This window comes from Nesoenas mayeri, assembly GCF_963082525.1.
Source record: "Nesoenas mayeri genome assembly, chromosome: 2".
In the NCBI taxonomy this organism is placed as follows: Eukaryota; Metazoa; Chordata; class Aves; order Columbiformes; family Columbidae; genus Nesoenas; species Nesoenas mayeri.
In genome coordinates, this window is record NC_137543.1 from 159635916 (window position 1) to 159656473 (window position 20558).

Consider the following 20558-nt stretch of genomic DNA (forward strand, 5'->3'; position numbering starts at 1 on the left):
TCAAGCATGACCTACCCTTGGTAAAGTCATGCTGACTGCCCCTAATAACCTTCTTATCCTTGATATGCCTTGAGATAGCACCAAGGATAAGTTGTTCCATTACTTTCCCAGGGACAGAGGTGAGGCTGACCGGTCTATAGTTACCCGGGTCCTCCTTCTTGCCCTTTTTGAAGATTGGAGTGACATGTTCTGAACTAGCACAGTTCCCGCAGCAATTTCACTTCCGGCTGTGCTTGGCAGCAGCTTTCAGGCCTGAAATATCCCCCTGAAATACAGCAAGTGGTGTCAGACAGGTACAAGCAAGTGGTGTGTGTTACACTGAGTGAAGGAGCAGAAGGAAAAGGATTTCCTTGAAAAGAGGAGAAAATAAGAACTTACAGTTTCTGAATTGAAGGGAAAAAAATGGGCTAAATTACGAAGTACCTTGTTTGATATCTACAGGAATTTGGGGACAATGGTTTAGGAAAATTTGTGTGTTCCAGTGAGTCATGAGTCCCAGAGTGTCTCTGGTTGTGCTGGCCAAAACCAGACAAGATGATTTGGGAGCATCACCATACACACAGAGAGCCCTGTAAAAGCATCAGCTGCATCTCTACAGCTAGACACAAAGAAGTAATTAAGGTAAAAGCAAACATACTTCTCTGGCCTTCCTAATTAATAAATCAAAAGCCAGGTATATGGTGGGAAATTACACATAATGACCTCTTTATTTGATTTAAGAACATGCTGTGTTTCAAGCCCAAATGCCATTCCCTCACTCAATATCGTACCACTGGCATCCTGAACTGCTTGATGTGTGTTGTAACTGAGCTTCCATGTTAGGAACAATAGCAGCAAATGAAAAAAATAGCAAAATTCTCCAGCAGCCTGTGACAGAGGTAGGCAGAAAGAGTTTTGGATTGTTGATAGAGAAAGCACACTTTGCTAATTATTGCCCTCCAATGACCTTAATTGTATGATTGGATATAGAAAGCAGAGAGTTAGAAAATCCATTCTTTTGACCTGGGAAATGCTGAGATCTGAAAAGGCAGAAAATCTGATGAAGTCTTTCTGCTACTTTCATTGATTTGGAAAGGGAGATCTATAAGAGTTTAAAAAATAGCAGTGGTAAGACTCAAAGTAGACTTTCTGTTGATTGATGGGTTTTGAGTGTGGGGTTTTTGGTTGTTGTTTGTGTTTGTTTTTTTTTTTCTCTATCCATACAGTGATATTTTCCCTCTGGGATATGCAGAACTACTATTTTCCAATTCAAAGCATGACACAAACAATTAACATTAGCAATCATAATAATACACCAGCATGGCTGAAAGCAAGCTGAATTACTTGAATCATCTGCATGGAAATACTAATAATTGCAAATGATAGCTTTAATAAAGCAGCATGGAAACCTTCTATTAATTCATGTAGTATTCTATTAATACTGATGTTAAATTAAAACTACTGTCCCAAAGTCTATCTGAAAACAGTTGGCAGCAGAAATCTGAGAGCACTTTGCTGGAGTCCTTCCCATTCCATTGCTGTTGAACCAGCAGGAAGGAGAATCATGGACAATACTTAAAAAAAGTATATTTTCCCCTTTAGTATTTTCTAGGGCAGGCAAAGCTCATGGACAAGCCATAAATGGCATGGAGTGGGAAAAATACCTAACAACGAGTTATTTCCCAGGCTCAATGTCTGTCATGGGCTGTTTGCTTTCATCCACACAGACGACTCCCCTGAGGTCCTCATGGTTTCCTCTGCATGCTCATGTTCAGTCTCTACATGTATTCTGGTCCTAATGCTTACAGATGGGAAAGGCAGCTGGAGAGGTTGGCAGGGAAAATGAGCTCCTTGGTGGCAGTTGCCCAGGGGAATATAAATATTCCCACAAGAAATGCAAGGGGCAGTTGCAAAGGAAGAAAAAAAGCCTGGAGGAGAATAACAGCTTTATGAGGACAGAGGTGAAACGCTCAGGTGAAGAGAAGCAGCAGCAACAGTGTATAGGATGTGCATAGACCCTAAAAATAAACCCATTGTGGAACCATCTGTGCTCCACTAAGCCTTTTCCAAAACTTCTTTCTCCTGCCTTCAAGCCAATTTTTAATCACGGGACACAAAGCATTCAGACATGAAGGCTTAAAGCACTGATGTTCCTACGGTTAGAAGGATGCAACCAACACAACTCAGAACAGGACTGCAGGTAGGACAGCACCAGGGCAGGACATGTTCACTGTCAGTATGTGTGCCCAGCATTTTGTGACTGCATAACATGGTGTGTCAAAAATGGCCCTTTGCGAACTACCCATGGACAGTATGGATAACTATAGGACACTGCATCAGCCTGTGCTTTGTTCCTGGTCAGTGTACAAAGAGAAACAGAATCACAGACTGGTTGAGATGGGAGGCGATCAAGTAGTCCAATCAAAGCAGGTTCATCAGAGCAGATTGCACAGGATCATGTCCAGGTGGTTTGAATGTCTCCAGAGAAGGAAACTCCACAACCTCTCTGGGCAGCCTGGTCCAGCTCTGGCACCTCAAAGGAAAGAAGTTTCTCCTCATATTCCAATGGAACCTCCTGTGTTTCAGTCTGTGCCCATTGCCCCTCATCCTGTCATTGGGCACCACTGAACAGAGTCTGGTCCATCCTCTTGACACCCACCCTTGAGATATTTATAAACATGGATGAGATCCCCTCTCAGCTTCTCAGCTTCCCCTCTCAGCCCCTCTGACCCAGCTCTCTCAGTCTCTCCTCATAAGAAAGATGCTCCAGATCCCTCAACATCTTTATAGCTCTCTGCTGGACTCCCTCCAGTAATTCCTTGTCCTTCTTAAACTGGGGAGCCCAGAACTGGACAGACATAGCGCTCCAAATGTAGTCCCTGAGAACTGTGAGGTTAAACACGGGCTAACTGAAATCCAGTCAGAGGATACTCTGGTCTAAGAATATGGCTCCAATCTTGACTATGCAATCAGCTCTTTCACTGGAGGAAATGTCTCTTATTTTCAGAGGAATGACAAAGTCGGATGCAGATGGCTTCATTTAGTACAGCACATGCTTGTGGTGTAGCTAGTTGAAACAGATTTAGGAGTCTGCTCTAATTTGCTTTGCTAAATGGAGGTCAGATGTCAGTAATTTTTGAAACAAACAGGAAACAGGCCTGTGAAGTGTCTTTTTAGCAGAAGCTATCTTGCAGCTCAGGTTTTAGTACCACATAAGAAACTACTTTTAGAGTAGCAGGGGCATAATACGTGGCTACAGCCCTCTGGGATTTATCCAAATCATTGTCCTGTTCACACAGACTGTACTTATTACTCCAGACCATGAAAGGGTGAATGTATTTCTATTTCTATTAGGAGTGACCATTGCAGCTGGATTGCACAAATTCAAGTAAAGATTTCAGAAGCCAAGCACTGAGAGTTGATAGCGGTTGATCTCGGAACTGTAAGTGTGCACAGCTGTCCTCATGCAAAATCCTCGTGCAAAATCCTCTGGTAGGATTATTAAATATATATATTATATATATATATATAAAATATTAAATTACCAGCTTGGGGATTCAGGGTATATGTTTTTTGATGCTTTTAATATAATTATATAATTAGCAATGTTTATTAAATTATCTACCTTTGCAGATACTGTGTGAATAAACTAACAATGAAATCTGAGGCACTGATGCTGCTGTCCACAATCTCCTTTGGCCTCATTTCTACCAAAACATGGTACAAAATATTTCATTAATTTTGAGTATTTGGCCAGGAATTCAGGAAAGACCACATAGGATCATTCGTGGCCTGCTCCTTCCAAATATTCATTCCTGTGCTTGGTCTAAACTCTTCCTCATGGTGCTCACTGCATGTGTGGAAATGTTTCTGATGGTTCAACCCAGGTACCTCCCCAAGGAAGCTGCTGCTTCCATAGCACACACAGGGAGTCCACCCAGCAGCAGAAGTGTACGTGCCCAATTTTGAGGTGACACAAATCAGGGATTTTCAATCTCTCTCATGTTTTATTTGATAGAGTAATATGAAGCAGCAGCATTCATATTTTAGATTAGACAGAAAAAAAGGTGTTTAGATGCTGGACAACTACAGTGAAGTTAGCAATGGATGGAGACGTCCATCCAATCTTGGATGAAAACAGAAATTGAACCATTTGAATACCTGCAGGTGCATTTGTAGTGGGTGACTCTAAACATCTAGGCTTGAAAATATCTTCTCTAATTCTCCTTACCAGAGATGAATCAGGACTTGTTATTTTTTGAAGTAAATTGCACTCCTGAGCATGATTCATATCTAAACTGTAAAGACTAACCTTTACTTTCTTCCTTCATCTGAAGCCTTGGAAAAGTTGCAAGGCTTGCTCCACTGTTCCCAAAATGATTCCAACATCATCAGAAGGAGAATAGAACATAGACAAATTTTACAAGCCAGTCAACAAAGATCTAATCTTGTTATATTACCAGATTTTAATCAAGTTAGTGTCCATCTCCAAAAACACTGTCTCGTTGCTAAAATCTTGGCAATGACAGAAATATGCCACTAGGAACATATTTCAAGCACAGGATAGGAAGTGGCCACCTGATCCTCCAAACCCCATGTGAAGAAGCCATTGAGTAAGAGTCCTTCCTGAAACTCTGGTTTAACTCTAAGTTCATTTTTTCCTCCATTCCATTGCTCCTGGAACCCCTCTGCTCTGTGGGCTGGAAATCATCCTCTAATATCTACTCACAAGTCTATCTATAGAGTGTCTATACCTACTTCTTCTTGCACTGACATTGTCCTTGACTGTAAGTGGCTCTTCAGTTTCTAATGTTTATCCAACAGTGATGTATTTACAGGCAATAATAATACTTCTTCCCAGCCTTCATATTGCTAGGCTACAATACCACTGTTTCAGAGGCATCTTATGAAACCTTCCACATTTTAAGAATATAGCTCTCTGGTCATACTTTTAATTACTGCTATTATTCTAGGACTTCATGAGGACTCTGCTCTCCTCTGCGGTTTTTGTGCTAGGTAGGTTCTATACAAAGAGTTTAAAGAACAAGCGATACAGATATGAGATGAGAAGGTGGGTGAGTACAGGCGGTGGGATGCAAAGACACTGGCCTAAGGTTAATCGATAGGAGATTTGTTTCTGTTCTTTGTCTGAGTTCGTGAGACAAGACACTTCAGATAGTTTCAAGGAGTACACGTACTTCAGATGTTTTGTATTCCAAGATGACCGTCTCATTGCATGTGTGCTTATTTACACAGCTCTGTTTTCATTCCTGCCTTGCTCTGAGAACTTTGTCATGGACTGTTACAAGGTGGGACAGTGCTGTCTCCAAACCAACAGCCACTGCATCCACCAAGCACATGCTCTCCTGAATCTATATTTAAAGTTCTGCTATTCTAAGTGGCAGATGGAAAAGTCTTAACAAGGCCAGGTGGAAAGCCAGGAGATGAAGGGGAAAATGGAGTAGTAACATGAACCTGTGAATTCCTTTAGCTGATGCTCTTTTTCCCCTTGCTCCACAACAGAAAGGTGTGTATGGGAGTGGTGTGCCTTAGATCTGGAGTCTGCTCTGCACTAATCACATCAGATACCACTTTACTTTTAAGTGTAAACCGGTACTAATTGTGCAGATCACCCATCCACTTCATATACCCTTAGTATCTAGGTGTTGATAGGTGTCAGATGACCCTGATTTATGAGACCTCCTCTGTATGGATGCTCTACATTTCTTTTGATGGGTTTGTACAAATCATTTAATCAAACTCTTCCATTCTTACTAACAGAGGCATGCAGCAGCAGCCTCATCATCTGCACCCCAGACTGAAGATCAAGAGGCAGTTCAAATGAGTTTGGAATGGGGAGGATGAAGGAATGTAGATCTTCCTCACCTAAACCCTTGGAGAGGGTTAAGGGAAAAAAGAAAAAAGGAAAAAATCAACTATGTTGTTTCAAGAAAAAAATGTTTCAGCCTTTTGGGAGAAAAAATATGTGAGATTTAGGAAATCTGGCTGTAATCACGAGAAAGAAAGGGGACACTGCCTCCAACCTATAAGAATTAAAGAATCAGATATTTTAAAGTGGAAATAGAAAGAATTAACTTTAGGGGCAACAGGAAAGCAAAGCTTTCCTCAAATCATCAGTTTGCTTTCATTACCACCATACAGTGACAAAAGATGTTATTTCAGTGTTTGTGGGTTTGGCTTTTTTTAGAGCTGTCTTTATCCAGCAACCTGTGCAGAAGGATATGTCATTTTTAATCTCCAGACTGTCTTCCTTTCAGCACCATCCTTCTTTATTGGATTCAAAACTCAGCAGGGACTTCGATGTTTCCCAGAACGAATACTTGTCTTCCCGTACTTCTTCTTTGATCACTACTGCACAAATAAAACATCTTCTGATGGAACCCAGTCAGATCACTGCTGGCCATTGCCAACACATTTTTTAATAACAAGTCAGGAGTTTTACAAGGGACTCTTATTCCACCTCAGAGGTTGGTATAACGGTACACTAATAAGGAAAAAACCAAGACAAAACAATTTGGGTTTCTGCAAGAGTAAAGGAAAAATATCACTCAAAAGAACAAAATAAGTGTTTTAATCCTTTTGCCTGTTATTTTTTTTTTCTTCAGCCTGATTGGTATTACTGGTAGCAGGATTCCTCCTACGGAAAATTTCTGCTTTACTAGAGTGAGGATGTGATTATGTGGGACGATGAGAGATGTGTCAGCAGGCGCTGCCTGTGTGCACCTGAGGGACTGACCCAACTTTTACTATTGATGATAACATACGGAATGCAAGATTCACAGCAGTGCAGATACATTTACCAATGCCCTGTGAAGTGCCCTGAGCAAATCTCTCCAGATCTTTAGTTGGAGGTCAATGCAGCTCTACAGGACATTTGGTTCATTTACAAATGAACCATTTTTCTTCTCTTTCTCTCTCTTTCTTCTTCTTCATTTTTTCTTCTCAGCATATTCTGTTTGTGTATTTATTTTTCTAATACCACCTACATTTGGACCTTGAGGAACCATCCCTGACTTAGATCTTTAGGAGCAATGTCAATGACTTATTTCTATTCAGTCAGCATGTCAACAAAAATTGAGTCCTCTCCCATAAGCTGGGTTTCACTTTTTAATATCTGGGTGCTAAATGAAATGTTTACTGGCTTATTTTTCATTGCACAGCCAACAAAGGACAGAACTGGAGAAAACAAGGCTGAAATGGGTTTTTGTAGTCAAAGGGGATTCCTGGCTGAGTTCTCCTCCATTCTCAGTTGTGTTGGGGTCTCTCCTGGCAGCACAAACACAGATGACAGATGATTTCATTACTTGCTGCTATATCTGAGCTTTCCAATCCTCATAATTTCTTTTGATGTATGGTTGCCTAGAGTTTAGGACAGTAGAACGTTTCTACTGGTGTGGAGGGTGGATTGTGAATGGAGGACAGAGGGTTGCATAAGGAACTGAGGACAAGATGTCAGAAGATAGATTTGGAAGAACACGGACTAGATCCAGTTCTTTCCCCTTCCCACTTCAGCATGACTGAGGAATAAGCTTCCCATCAATGCAGCAGCTACATGGGCTGTGGCAACAGTAATGGTGAAGCTCATTTCCAAAAGCAAAATACCCATCTCACTAGTCGATCATCAAAGCAACACTCTTTGCCATGTCAACTAGATATTCAACCTCGTCTTAAAAAATCCAGTGTGCGAGACCCCAAACCCTTCCTAGCAGTTACGTTCCAATACAGCAGCTGTGCTCCAGTCCCTTCAGACAGAACTGCCTTTGGGACTCCAGCTGCACTGACAGAACAAAGGAAAAACAAGCAAGTGATGTGTGATAAGCAGAAAAATATGGAGCAGATGCAGAACTTGAGCCTTACTGGATGTCTCCTCTGTCTGCAATTCAGCAGGCACTCACAGAGTGAGGTAGGTGGATGCAGTGGGGTAGGAATAAGGAACCGATAGATTTCTACTTTGGGCCAAGGTTCAGGACTATCAGATTTAGCCTTCAGGTTCTTCTATTGTTTTTTTTTAGCCAGGCATTACCTAAATTTCCTTGTTTCACCCACTTAGCAGATGCCTTCTTCCATCCAAATTGCAACAGGAAAAAAGACCCAAATAAGAGGACCGAATTATCAAAACTGATTTGCTCTTGGGACACTTTGAAGAGGTGTGATAAAGATGTGCAAAACCTTCAGTTTGTGTAGGGGAAATCTGTAATGCAACATGAATCTGGACTGCCTTCACTAGGGCATATTTAGAACTTTCGAAAACAAAAGTAACTCTACAGTCACTGAGTTAGTTCATGCTGGTTAATGCTTGCTGGACACCGGATTTTTTTGCATGATACAGTGGGAATTTAAAAAGATGGACTATCTTAATTCACAGCGTATACTCGGAAGTACTTAATTGCTGCACTCGTTTTAATGCTGAAGATGATTACAAAATATAACACTTAAAGTCAAAGTTTAAATACCTGAAGAATAATTTAAGAGAGATTAGCTAGGCCACCTGTGTGTTAGAAGCTGGATACATTTATACTGTATTGTCTAACTGTTTATGCATTATTTACTCAAGCATTTATAAAAGATTCACCATAAAAGCAGGGAATATAGTTACAATGAAAAATTTGCATTCTTTATTCAGTATAAATTAATTCAGGTCTTCAAGCACTATGAGAATTAACATTACATGCACAATAAAAAGGATGAAATGGAAGTTTAAACTGATGCACCATAAATGTAACTGTTGAACGTTTTAAGCTTTTTTTTCTTTCCATTAGCATAGATTATTCTGTTTGTAAGTGCTGGGTTGAAAAGAAGATTCCTGTTGTTAGTAAGAAAGACCCTCTTGATAGAAATGCTCAAGAGGAAGACTTAGCATAAGACTTTGTAGGGATGCTCCACTCTAGGACAGCAGTAATTCTTTCACTTAGGTCACTGTCTATCATCTTATTGTAATCCTGGGGAAGGTTCCTCCACCTTTTTCTCCTCTGCTACCAGTATAAGGTTTTTCTTAAGGGTAATCATTGCATAGCACTTAGTGCGCTTAGTTCTAAGTTTAGGTGTAATGCTCCTAGACAAGACAGCACAAATAGTACAGAAATACCAGTCAAGTAATCCAACAAATACAGAAATACCCAACCAGGCCACTCCTTTTAAAACATATTCCTGTGACTCAGGCTGAATACACACAATACTTATGATAACTAATACACATCTACCCATTAGTTCCCACTAAGTTTCCTTCTCTCCTGTCTTTTGTCCCTGTAGCCCTAACTCTTCTTCACAGACTTTCTTTCACTGACACGTGCATTTGACCTCACAAACTCCCTTCTGTACCTCTGAACCAGGGAAATGTCTCTATGCAGTTTCATTGGTTTGTATTCATGATTTTGTGAACACTGATAGTGGAAAAGCTACTCAAGAGATGTTTCTCATGCTGTTTAAGAAAACTTCTAAGTTCTTTAGCAGAAGGAAAATTGAAACTAACCCAAAGAAAAATGGAAAGATTTAATTCTATCTCCTTTGGTCTAGATCTAGGCATTATCTATCAGAGAATGTAAAATGCCTTAGGTTATCAAGCGCTGCCTTATAAAAAAATAAAACTTGCCCCCCAACTTGCAACACGACACACTTAAATCCTGGTTTCCCCTTATGAAGCACTCTGTGCTCGCTGAATTTTTTGCTGCATCAATAAATCATGCACAGTTCTCTTCCTGCATATAAATAGGCTTTCGGTCCTATGCAGAGAAGCCGCTATTACAACTCACCCAATATATCAGTCAAAGAAACCATGTACATACTTGGGAATGTAAAAGCCACAACCATTTTTCAACACCATACACAACCTGGACAATGTTATTAGGAGGCTTGAGTAAGCCCGTAAGTGTCGTACACCCAACCAAGTTTGAAGCATGCAAACGGATTACTCACCTCAAGCACAAGAAAAGCATAAAGGCAACTATAAGGGCCCCTACTGATATACAGTGCCCCAGGTAGTTTATGATGAGAGCAATCTTGTAATGGAGCGCGTACTTCCTCTGGAGGTAAAGAGATAACATGATTAAATCAGCATGACTCTCTAAGCGCTGACATTACGGAACAGTAAATCAGTTTAGGAAACAGTAATTACTTTTCTCAACTTTAAAATGATATAATAGCCGCAGAGCTGGTGCTTATGTATAAGCAAAATGAGCTGCACAGGAGTATAGGCTTGGTCTCATTTCAGCTTGGGATTGATTTGTCCGCGGTTTGTTACAAATCTCAGAAAAAGAAGTTATTTTTTCTCTCTTTTTATCTTTTTTTTTTCACTGCAATTTCCTACGGATTTATTTTTTTTTCATTATTACACTATTTTTAAACTTTGTTGTTTTAGGCTGACGAAACTACCAAAGACACATCTTCTTACAGTTTTAAAAGTTATAAAACATTATTGTGTAAGGAAACTGCATGCTCTGAAATAACTAGGTTATGCCACTTTCCTACTCAAATGGTTTGGTTTTCACACAAAACCGAATCAGTTGTCAGTAAGAATAAAAAATAAGCCCTTTCCACAGAGTGGGATTTTTCTCTGGGGCACATTCCTTGCAAGCTATGATGCTTATCTTTCAAATTGAGGACAGAACCAATGCAGACTGAAAGAGCTGGAATCCGGTGGCATCCTTTCGGTTTTGAGAGAGCCTGACAAACCACAAAACCTGTTGCTTTTAGCAGCAACCCAAGTATGTGGCAAAACTTAATGTATCAGTGTCTATTTCCCGGGATGCTGAGGAGATTATTGGTAGGTTCTTGACCCAGCAAACATAAAAATAAGTACAAAAGTGCTCCCACCTAAATCAGTGAATTTAGTGATGTGACCAAACTTTGACCTTGACATAACTGGAACATTCTTTATTGGTAGGTTAATGCTGGCCTCAAAATAGTAGAAATTTCTCCTCTCTTAGACTGATGGATAGGAACTGGTAGAAAAACACTATTCAGATAAATACTGAAGCTGGTTAAAAGTTGAAAGGTGTTTGCTGCTAAAAGAATAAATCCCTTTTAAAACAATGTATATTTATTAGTTTTGGTATTTGTTTCTTCTCAGGTTAAGCAGGTCTTTCCCAACTTTGGGATGCTGTCCTCCTTCAGAAGAATGAGACCTCTGAAAACTAACCACCTAAATTTCCTCCCTTGTGATAAAAATATAAAAGTAGAATCCTACCAATGGCACCAGTTTTCTAATTTTGGTTGAACTCCCTTTGTTTCTTTTTTTTTTTTTTTTTCCTAACAATTTCCCTAAACATTTTATTATAGCCAAAGGAATTTGTTAGTGAATGAATGTTTGGATGAAACTACAACCAGCCGCTGTAGGGAATCTGTTCCATTGTTTTTGAAGATAGCATCTCCCAGCACTCTGCCAGAGAGCGAGCATGCCCTCCTGGAATCATTTCCATGATGAAATCTGCCTATATCTTCAGCACAGGGAATAATGTGCCGTTTCTGGATAGAACTCAACCATGTAAGGTATTTTTAAGTCTATTATAAAATCCGCTAAAATAAACTTCCCCATACACAGGCCCATTTTCTGAATAGCCTTGAGGAGAAAAAACACAAAACAAAACAAGGCACCACAAGATCTGAATTCCACACTGAGTTTTATTTATCCTTAAGTCACAGGGACACAGGAAAAGTCAAACTGATGTGCCTACCTGAAATGCAATGTTGTACTGTCCCTGGCAAACTGCATTGCATTGAATTATAGAATCGTCAAATATCTCAGGTTGGAAGGGACCCATAAGGATCATAAAGCTCAATGCTTTGCTTCTCACAGGACTCTTTAAAACTAAACCATATGACTAAAAGCGTTGTCCAGAATTGCTCTTGTAGTGCTAGAAATCTTCTAGAAGATGACAATGTTCCTCCCAGGCCAAGGATCCTGCTCTTTGAATCTGACCCTTCAGCTCCCTCCTTCGGCTCCTAACCTCTATTTCAACTTCGCTGAAGTTTTAAGAGGGTATGGTTCAAAACATGAGAAAATTAATGGGAAAAAAATTAATTAAGCTCTTATTTGACACACTAATGCTGAACGAAAAACAGAAACGACTTCGTTTTTTTTTTTTTCTCTTCCTGACACTAATAAGATTTCCTGAAGGCAAATTCAAATACCATAGAAACAAGAACTGCTTCAGCGTCTATGAAAACTAAGCTGACAGGGTGGCAAGATCACTTTCCATCAGCCTACATGCAATCTGCATCTCTGATAGAATTGGAGAGAATACCTTCAAGTATGAAGAATAAGTGCCCAGAATCAGTCATGTGTTGGTCAAAGCTCAGTTCATGTAAAATACTTGCGTAACTCTTTTCTGTCTCACCCCCTTGAAGAGAGATACATTTAAAATGGTAACAACATTCTACAGATACCCAACACTCATCTGCTTCCAGCAAGATGTTTCACTCCACTATAATGTAGATTTAAATCCTATTCAGGCTTAGGAGGAGGGCTGTTACGTTAGAAAGGAGATAGAAATGAGATGCTCAAACATTCTGTTAGCCTTGCTGTCTGGACCACAGCTGGTCATATCACTGGCATCCTCTTCCATGTTGTACCTTATGCACGACAATCACATCACATCACATCAATCCAACAGTGCAGAGTTATCTACCAGCCAGCTCCTACCAGGTAAACTGAGGAAGCACAACCTCATGTCTTTACTTGCACCAGCTTTGGAAATCCAAACCACACTGGGCTCCCTGCAGGCTAATGAAAGATTCTGTCCAGAGGACATTTTTCCTTTGCTTTAGGTAGAATGGAACTGCTAATCTACCCTTCCTCCTACAACAACATGCTGAGAGAGTTGGGATTGTGCAACCTGGAGAACAGAAGGCTCCAGGGAGACCTTATTGTGGTCTTTCCATACTTAAAAGGGGTCTGTAAGAAACACGGGGACAGATTTTTTAGCAGGGCCTGTTGCGATAGGACAAGGGGTGATGGTTTTAAATTAAAGAGGGGAGATTCAGGCTGGGCATGAGGAAGAAATTTTTGACACTGAGGGTGGTGAGAGCCTGGCCCAGGTTGCCCAGAAAAGTGGTGGATGCCCCACCCCTGGAGACATCCCAGGCCAGGCTGGACGGGGCTCTGAGCAACCTGAGCTGGTGAAGATGTCCCTGCTCATGGGTTGGACCAAACAATTCTATGATTCTAAACCAAATCAGCTAATGATTCGAACAATCAACCACCTAATGGCAGCACTCTTAGCTCTCTATATGACAAGGATCTTTCTCCATCTAACAGAACTTCCTGACAGGTCCTGACAGTCTTTACATCACAGATCTTCCTGCAAGGCTCTGCTCTCCCTTCCCCATTCAGTCATTTAAATTTCTCCCTGTTGCCAGGATGATCTCATCACCAGTCTGGTTTAAAGACACCATATCTCCTCTCCAAAGACTTCCAGAAGCAACTGGGAACTATCTTTGTCATCCAAGATGCCTCTGAGTTCACTGCTTTCCTGTTCTGAGCCAGCTGGAACCTGGGTAGTTGTGGCTAATGTAACCGTGCTTCTAAGCAGGATACACTAACTTAAGCCCAGCATGGTGCTAACTCAACTACACAGCTTCAAACCACCTCAAAACATTAGTAGAGCCAAATTTATATCCAGCTGTCAAAGGCAACATACACAAGACCAAAGTTCCTAATTTATAGCTCTTTTTTGGAGGCTAAGATGTATTTTTTGCTGCCTGAGACTCTTTACTTGTCTTCTAAGATGAGCACAGACTTATGCTAGATTCAGCAAAGGTCCCTTTGACAACAGGAGCTTGTCGGCTGAGTAGAAGCTTTCCATTTGTCATTTATTATGCCATCAAATAGTCAGTTGGATCAAAATTATTTATGTACCTAGTTCTTGTGCCTGGAGAAGGAGCTAATTGATCATACAGAAGACGGGATGAAGTCTGATATTAGGACACCAACATTTGTGTATCTACCCAACATCTGAAACAATATCTGGAACAATTACGCACAGTTATACACACACAGGTATCTCATGTCCCTTCAGGTGTACTCAAGGGACTCCGTACTTCCTCGTTGGTTCTGGTGACTGACTTCCAGTTATTGCTGCTGAAGGACACAGGAATTCCAGAAGGAATTCCAGGTGCATGGAAACACACTGAGGCATTTTAAACTACACTGTATAACTACATGCAGGCAACTAGATCCCAGCCAAAGTGGGAATCTGGGAGCAAAACAGTCCCAGAGCACAGTTTTATCAGCTGCTGCCATGGGTCTCGGCCTCAAGTAAAGCAATACTGTGCTAATGTAACCCATCAGTGAATGTTTGCTACAGGAGCTTATGTCTCTAAGGATGACCCACAGGTGAAAAGAAAACCCTAAAATTTCCTTTGCTACATCACCAGCACTCTGGCATAAAGCACGTAGCACTGGATTGAGGGCTGATCTTGAAAATTCCTGTTCTTGTCCCATGTATCAGCCACTGCATTTGAGGTCAAGCCATGTAATTCTTTAGCACTCTGGTTGTGAGTGGCCAAGTCTGAAAGTAGCATTGTTTTGTGCATTAAAAATAAACACGAAACACAGGGGTACCTCCTGGCTGATGCATAGTACCTGCTAAGATCAGTCAAGAAATAACAATAGACCCATATGTGTGCTTGCATCTCACCTTTAATCAAAATGGAGGATTAGGAAAATCCATAGGGATTTCTTTTTTTTTTTTGAGATCACCAAACAGCCCAAATATTCATATGTAACACTGAGCATTATGTAGAGATTTTGAAAATATTCACAAATATTAATATTTGTAAAGCTTGCTGCAAATCTTTAAAGATCTAATAAATGAGATTTTAAGCTTTTGCAAACAAGGGTGGGAGAACATCTGCACTTTCATCTGTTTAAGGAACGTGCTAGTTAAGAAGTTTTAAGCTATCACCATAGCTGCAAAGTTTTTCAAAGCAAAAACAGAGTAAAGGAAATAATCCTGTCCTCTAGTCACAATACTCCTCCAGCCTCTTCAAATAGAATTCCTCTGTATTTGCTTGTGCAGAGATAGCAACTCTTCAAGTCATGCAGACAAACACATAGAGTATCATTAAAGTATGGCAGCATTTTGCAGAGCTGGTACAGCAGACTCTTACTGTCAGTTCAAGATCTTATGCCAGCTACACCACACCAAAAATTTCAAGTCTTTGTCCAGCTCTGTTCCCCAATCTCTAACTCAGCCCTGGCTGCTACGGACACCTCCTCTTACTAATTTTTGAGAGGGTGGTTTTGTGGAAGTGTAAATCCACTTCATTCAGAGATGGTCTGCTATCATGGCCTGCTGTCCCTCTCAACTTCAGCCACACTTTCCCTTCCCTTGCTTGTGCTGGCCTCATCCCTCTTGCAGTAATGCATTAAGATGGTTTAGGGAACTGATCCATCTGAAAACATTCCCAGGAAAAATTAGTTTTTCACTTCAACTTGGAAAGAAATTCCCACCAGGGTGGTCCCAGCTTAGATCAGCTTATATCACCATGGGAGCCTCTCCACTGTGCTGGACCACCTTGTTTGTGTATCGGTCCTTCTGGATGGCAGTTATATATTTGTATATTTTTTTTCTTCCATTCTAAAAGCCTCTAGCAATAGTGTGAAGGAGTGGGCTACCACCAAATCACCTAGCCAATGGGCAAGGGTGGGCATTCTTCAACAGCTGGTGTGTAGTTATTTGTTTTCCGATTCACTTGTCAAAGTCCACATTCAGCAATAACATGGATCTTTCAGGATGGGTGCCAAAGCACATCATGACTGTTCTGGGCACAGCACCAGTTCAGATAGTTCCTGCATACTAAATCCAGATTAGCTCTGCAAGTAGCCCTCAGCAGGTGAGACTTTGACTTCTTTGCTGTTTATAACCAGCGTGGTACAACTCCAATGACAGAGTGAGTGGAATGAATCCCAAGACATATCCAGGCCTGAGCTGCTGGGCTCCACACGGGTTATTAGGGGGAAAGTCACACCTGGCAGTTCTGGTTGGAAGGGACCTTCAAAGCTCATCCACTGCCACCCCTACCATGAGCAGGGACATCTTCACCAGCTCAGGTTGCTCAGAGCCCCGTCCCGCCTGGCCTGGGATGTCTCCAGGGATGGTTCATCCACCACCTCTTTGGCCTCATGTCCCACCGTAGCACTCAAACAGGAGGAAGAGAATGAGAACATGGCATGAAAGGCTTGAAGCTTTAAACTGTTCTGGTGAATGTCTATGATACCTTCAAGAAAAGCTGAGTCATTTGACAAGAAAAGGACTTTGCACAATTACTTGCAGCCTTTCTGAAGGAGCTTAACCCTACATGCTAATTTCATTCTGTAAATTCCTATGTAATGCAAGATTGGTTCAATGTTTTTAAAACTGCTGGGACCTGAGTCTGCTGTTTATGTATTTTTCTGCTGTTGCCCCTTTACATATTTGCTGAAGGAAAAATGAAATTGAGATCCAGAAAGGTCAGTTGTCGTTGAGACCTTAGAACTGATAGGTACTGGGTGGAATCAGCTAGTGAAAGCTTATTTTCCAGTGCCAAAGAAGTTTTTGGTCTTATTATTATTAGTACTAACAACTATGCTAGTAGCTGTAGGATCTGAACAAAGAGGAATGATCTGCATAAACATACATCATCAGGGACCAAGTGTAATAAAGCACCCTTTTACAAAAAACATGTGAGTAGAGGATATGGAGAGAGGACAAGTGATTTGCCTCAATTCACAGGGAGGGTTTGTTGCAGAGACAGAAATGGAATCCATCTCAGAAGTCCTGAATTAGTACATTAACCTTAAGCTTAGCTTTCATTCACATATGCTGAGAAATGTCATTGAGAAGAATGAAGGGAAAAATACAGACCTTGTCATCCAAAATAGGCTCGCACTGGGAGTAGTTTATCTTGGAAGCCCATGTCCCGTTGCCCAGGCATTCTCTGTAGGCATTTCCTGGTATGGACCAAAATAAAAGAGAGATGAACACTCTGTGCTGGACATTAAAAAGCCTAGTAATTTCACAGTTTTAAGAAAAGGTTACAGAATAGATTATTCACAAGGCAAATAGACTTATCCCACCTCTATGAGGACTAGAGCAGCCACTGAAGAGGAGAAATAAAGAACATAAACATACCGGGAGACATAAAATATTTAAAGATACTTATTGATAATGTTTCCTTACAGCATATGGGTCCAGAAGACAGTAAAGGTATGAAAAGAGTGTTGCAAGAGAAAGCTTAATGTAAGTATTGTCTTTTAAAAAGCAGTTAAATTATGTGTTCAAAAGTGGACAGAAAAGTTTAGGTCTTTAGTGTTCCACCTAGGAGAATGGTATGTGTATGGTAAAATTATTGCTCTACTCCCCTCTCATTTATCCCACTGTAAACTAGAAGCAACATTCTCAGATGTACCAATTTTCTAGAGTCTTCCTATGCAATAACATTATTTGTGAAACTTCTTCAAAGAACCTGAAAAAGAAGCAAGACAAGCACATCTCCCAATGCTGGAGCAGGAGGGCTGGGGAGTCCACACAAGAACGTCCATGAGCAGGTTTCAGAAACAGGTACACTGAGGTTAGGATGTGTTCACCCATCCTCTGTGAAAACGAAACCACTTTTGATCTCTTTCCAAAGTGCCAGTTTTCTCAGAGTGTATTACAAATGAAAATCATTAATTCCTTTACTGAAGCAGAGAGATTTAATGTCCATTTGCAATGTGACCCTGAGGAGCTCTGGGAACCACGTGTAGTAATATTGGGGGTGTGGAGGAGAGTTCAACTTCTGGAAAGCAGTGCTCTTCATCCCAAGGAATGCAGAGAGAAAACTGCACAGTTTTGCTATATAAATTACCTTCCTCCACTCATCAGAAGCACACCCAACCCCCAGCAATAGGGTTTTTTTCCATGCTTATTTTGAACTGTGTCTTAGAAACAAGAAAATTAAAATAAAACAGGAAATTCAGAAGATCCCCAAGGGACACATAGAGCAACTTCCTAATGAACTCTTCATGATGTTCTTGCTGCCCTTTACCCAATTTCTTCTTGAGTCTTTGCCACGGTCATTCAGTGCTAGTTCAGCACCCAACCATCAGGAAAACAAGATGTCAAATAGAAGCAGGAGACTCAATGTTTATGAAAGTGCTGTTGATGACAGCCTTTGAAAAAGGTAAACAAACTTTTTGAAAAAGTGCTTTTTCTTACACAGAAGGAAAGTCCACGTGGAAAGCAGCAAGTAACAGTTCACTAGATGCTCCAGATTACACCATATCCATAAAGAACACAATATCATGTTGCTTTTGTCTATTTGCAATTTTTCACTGTTTCTTTTCGGAGTGACAAGGTCAAATAAAATAATGACATTACAGTTGGATTAACTACAGAAACTTGAGCTAAAGGTTAAGGATCTCAGTTTCCATTTCTCTCACTAGTTTACAGACAACTTTACCCATTTCCCTCTCTTTCTTTCTGGAAAATGAGGTATAAACTGCAATTATCTGGGCTATTTTCTTTTTGTACATTTTTCCTCTGAAGGGTAAGCAGATGATTAAACTTCACTGCTCAGTGTTGTGTTTATTATTATTCAACATCTCAAGATGAATCTGTCTTGGAGCATCTTTTACTTTCTTCCTCTGAGACCAGGTCTGAGTAGGATTCAGGTGGTTGGATCTCAGTTACATCCTGAAGAGCCCTTGTACTTGGTCTCTCCTTTTGGCTGGTGCTGAAGCTCTCTCTGCAGAACGGTTACTGATGCTGAGTCTCTGAACTATAACTAGGGAAAGAGGACCCATTTGACGCCAAAACTCATTTCAAAGATTTCTCTTATGTGAAAAAGAAAGATTAGGAGTGCTCTCCCTATCCACGCTAACTTCTTCCTTCACTCCTCTCATTGTTCTTTCCATTTTCCAGGTACAGAAACAGAAGCAAAACGTGTATACATGATTTCCCGAAAATGACCTGGCAGGACCATGGCAGAGCTGCGAACCATCACAAACCATGTGTTCTACCTTCTCAGGCCATGGTACCTCTGTCTCCCACACTACACCTTCCCTGTTCATTATAACCTTCTTTTCAAGAGGATAAATATGTGCCTCATATTTATTACCTAAAAGAAGTATTAGAGAATGGGTCGTGATAAGCAAAGCAAGATGGAGTGTAACGAATGCCATTCATTTCCACCTCCATTTTGATGTGTAATCTTAGAATATTAGGGGTCATAAAATGTGCCTCTGAGCTCTCTTTCAGTGCAAATTCAGGAATCCTATACAACACCCACATCAAAGTTCTTCGAGAAACAGTGATTTGGGTTTATGAGCTGTCACACCAGATCTCTTACACAGCGAGTATTGGTCAAGAGGAAGATAAAACCAAAAATCAAACAAAGTCCAGAATCTCCTCCAGTATCAGCCACTTCTCAGAAACAAACACATCAAGTAGATCTGACTTCTGGGAATGTCTAATTCCAAGCTCCAGTAGTCATAAGTGATTTATACCCAAAAGTAAAGGTCTTTCTTTCTTCCAAATGTCTTACAGCATTAGTTCTAACAGCCACATGGAAACAAGTTTCCAGTCATACTGAATATGTTTTCGTATATCTATTTTAATAACGTAATAGAGATCTTTACCCAGTGCTTTAAAGGAAAAATATCTGATTTAGTGAATGAGGTAATATTAGAGAGCAAGAGCTTCACTGCAGGCATCTGGAAGAAGTAGCTCTTGTTCGTGCACAAATGAATCCCATGGCACATAGTAAGTGAGTTTAGCATTTCTTGCGGACATTGGACTGACCGCATATGCACTGGAGAGACACTCGCTGCGTTCGCAGACACTCAGTCACATCTGGCGTGTGCTGAACTTCCCGTGTGAGCTTGTATGTCTCTGCATAGAGGACCCTGGGTGACTTCTGGTAGTCAGCTTAGTCTTTTTCATAGCAGCAAACAGCTGCTTCATAGCATCCCTACTTACTGTCAAAAGCAGCACAGAGAAGATGGAGAAATAACAGACTCTGGACTCAATAACAGGCTGAGTCACTAGGACACACAGAGCTGTAGCAGTGATCAATGCAGCAAAGAGATGTCAAAAAGATGACAGATCCATTGGTTCTGTGAAAGACAGCAATGGAAGATGTGTTCTCCATGCAAAGGAAAAGAAGAGAGATCTTACCAAAAGACTTTTATGATCTCTTTGCTGGTTGACGATAATGAAGAATATTCCTTTCAACCTGTTTTTCCAGTGAGAACTGGGGTTAATGTGCTTTGTACTACAAGCATTGTTGCCCTTTTCTTAAAGCACCGTATACAGAAAAAGACTGGATTAAGTTGAATTTTTCTTAACGATCATCTTGAAAAATAGGGAGAAAATGGAAGAGTCATGATGGGAACTCCATTGTAGAAACAAACAATGAACACTCAAGAAGAAAAGAACAGTTACACGGTCTTTCTGGGGCAACAATTAGTTAATGAGAACAATTAACATCATCTCTTTTTTCCTTGTTAAGAAAAATTGTGGCAGTTTTCATTTCTGCAGACAAATGTCATGCTGAAGAGCTCAGTATACTTTCCTTTCTCTTATTTTTTCCTTCCTTACTGA

General features: G+C 40.6%; 1 protein-coding gene across 2 annotated transcripts in view; it reads right to left on the reverse strand.

Moving 5' to 3' along the window:
- CRHR2 (corticotropin releasing hormone receptor 2) overlaps positions 1 to 20558 on the reverse strand; it is a gene marked incomplete at both ends in the record, with an annotated part of 147920 nt that overhangs the window by 52751 nt on the left and 74611 nt on the right. For both annotated transcript variants that reach the window (XM_080339519.1, XM_080339520.1), the window contains 2 exons: positions 9913 to 10019; positions 16842 to 16927. In XM_080339519.1, coding sequence (XP_080195645.1) covers positions 9913 to 10019; positions 16842 to 16927 — 193 coding nt within the window. The remainder of the gene's footprint in view (positions 1 to 9912; positions 10020 to 16841; positions 16928 to 20558) is intronic.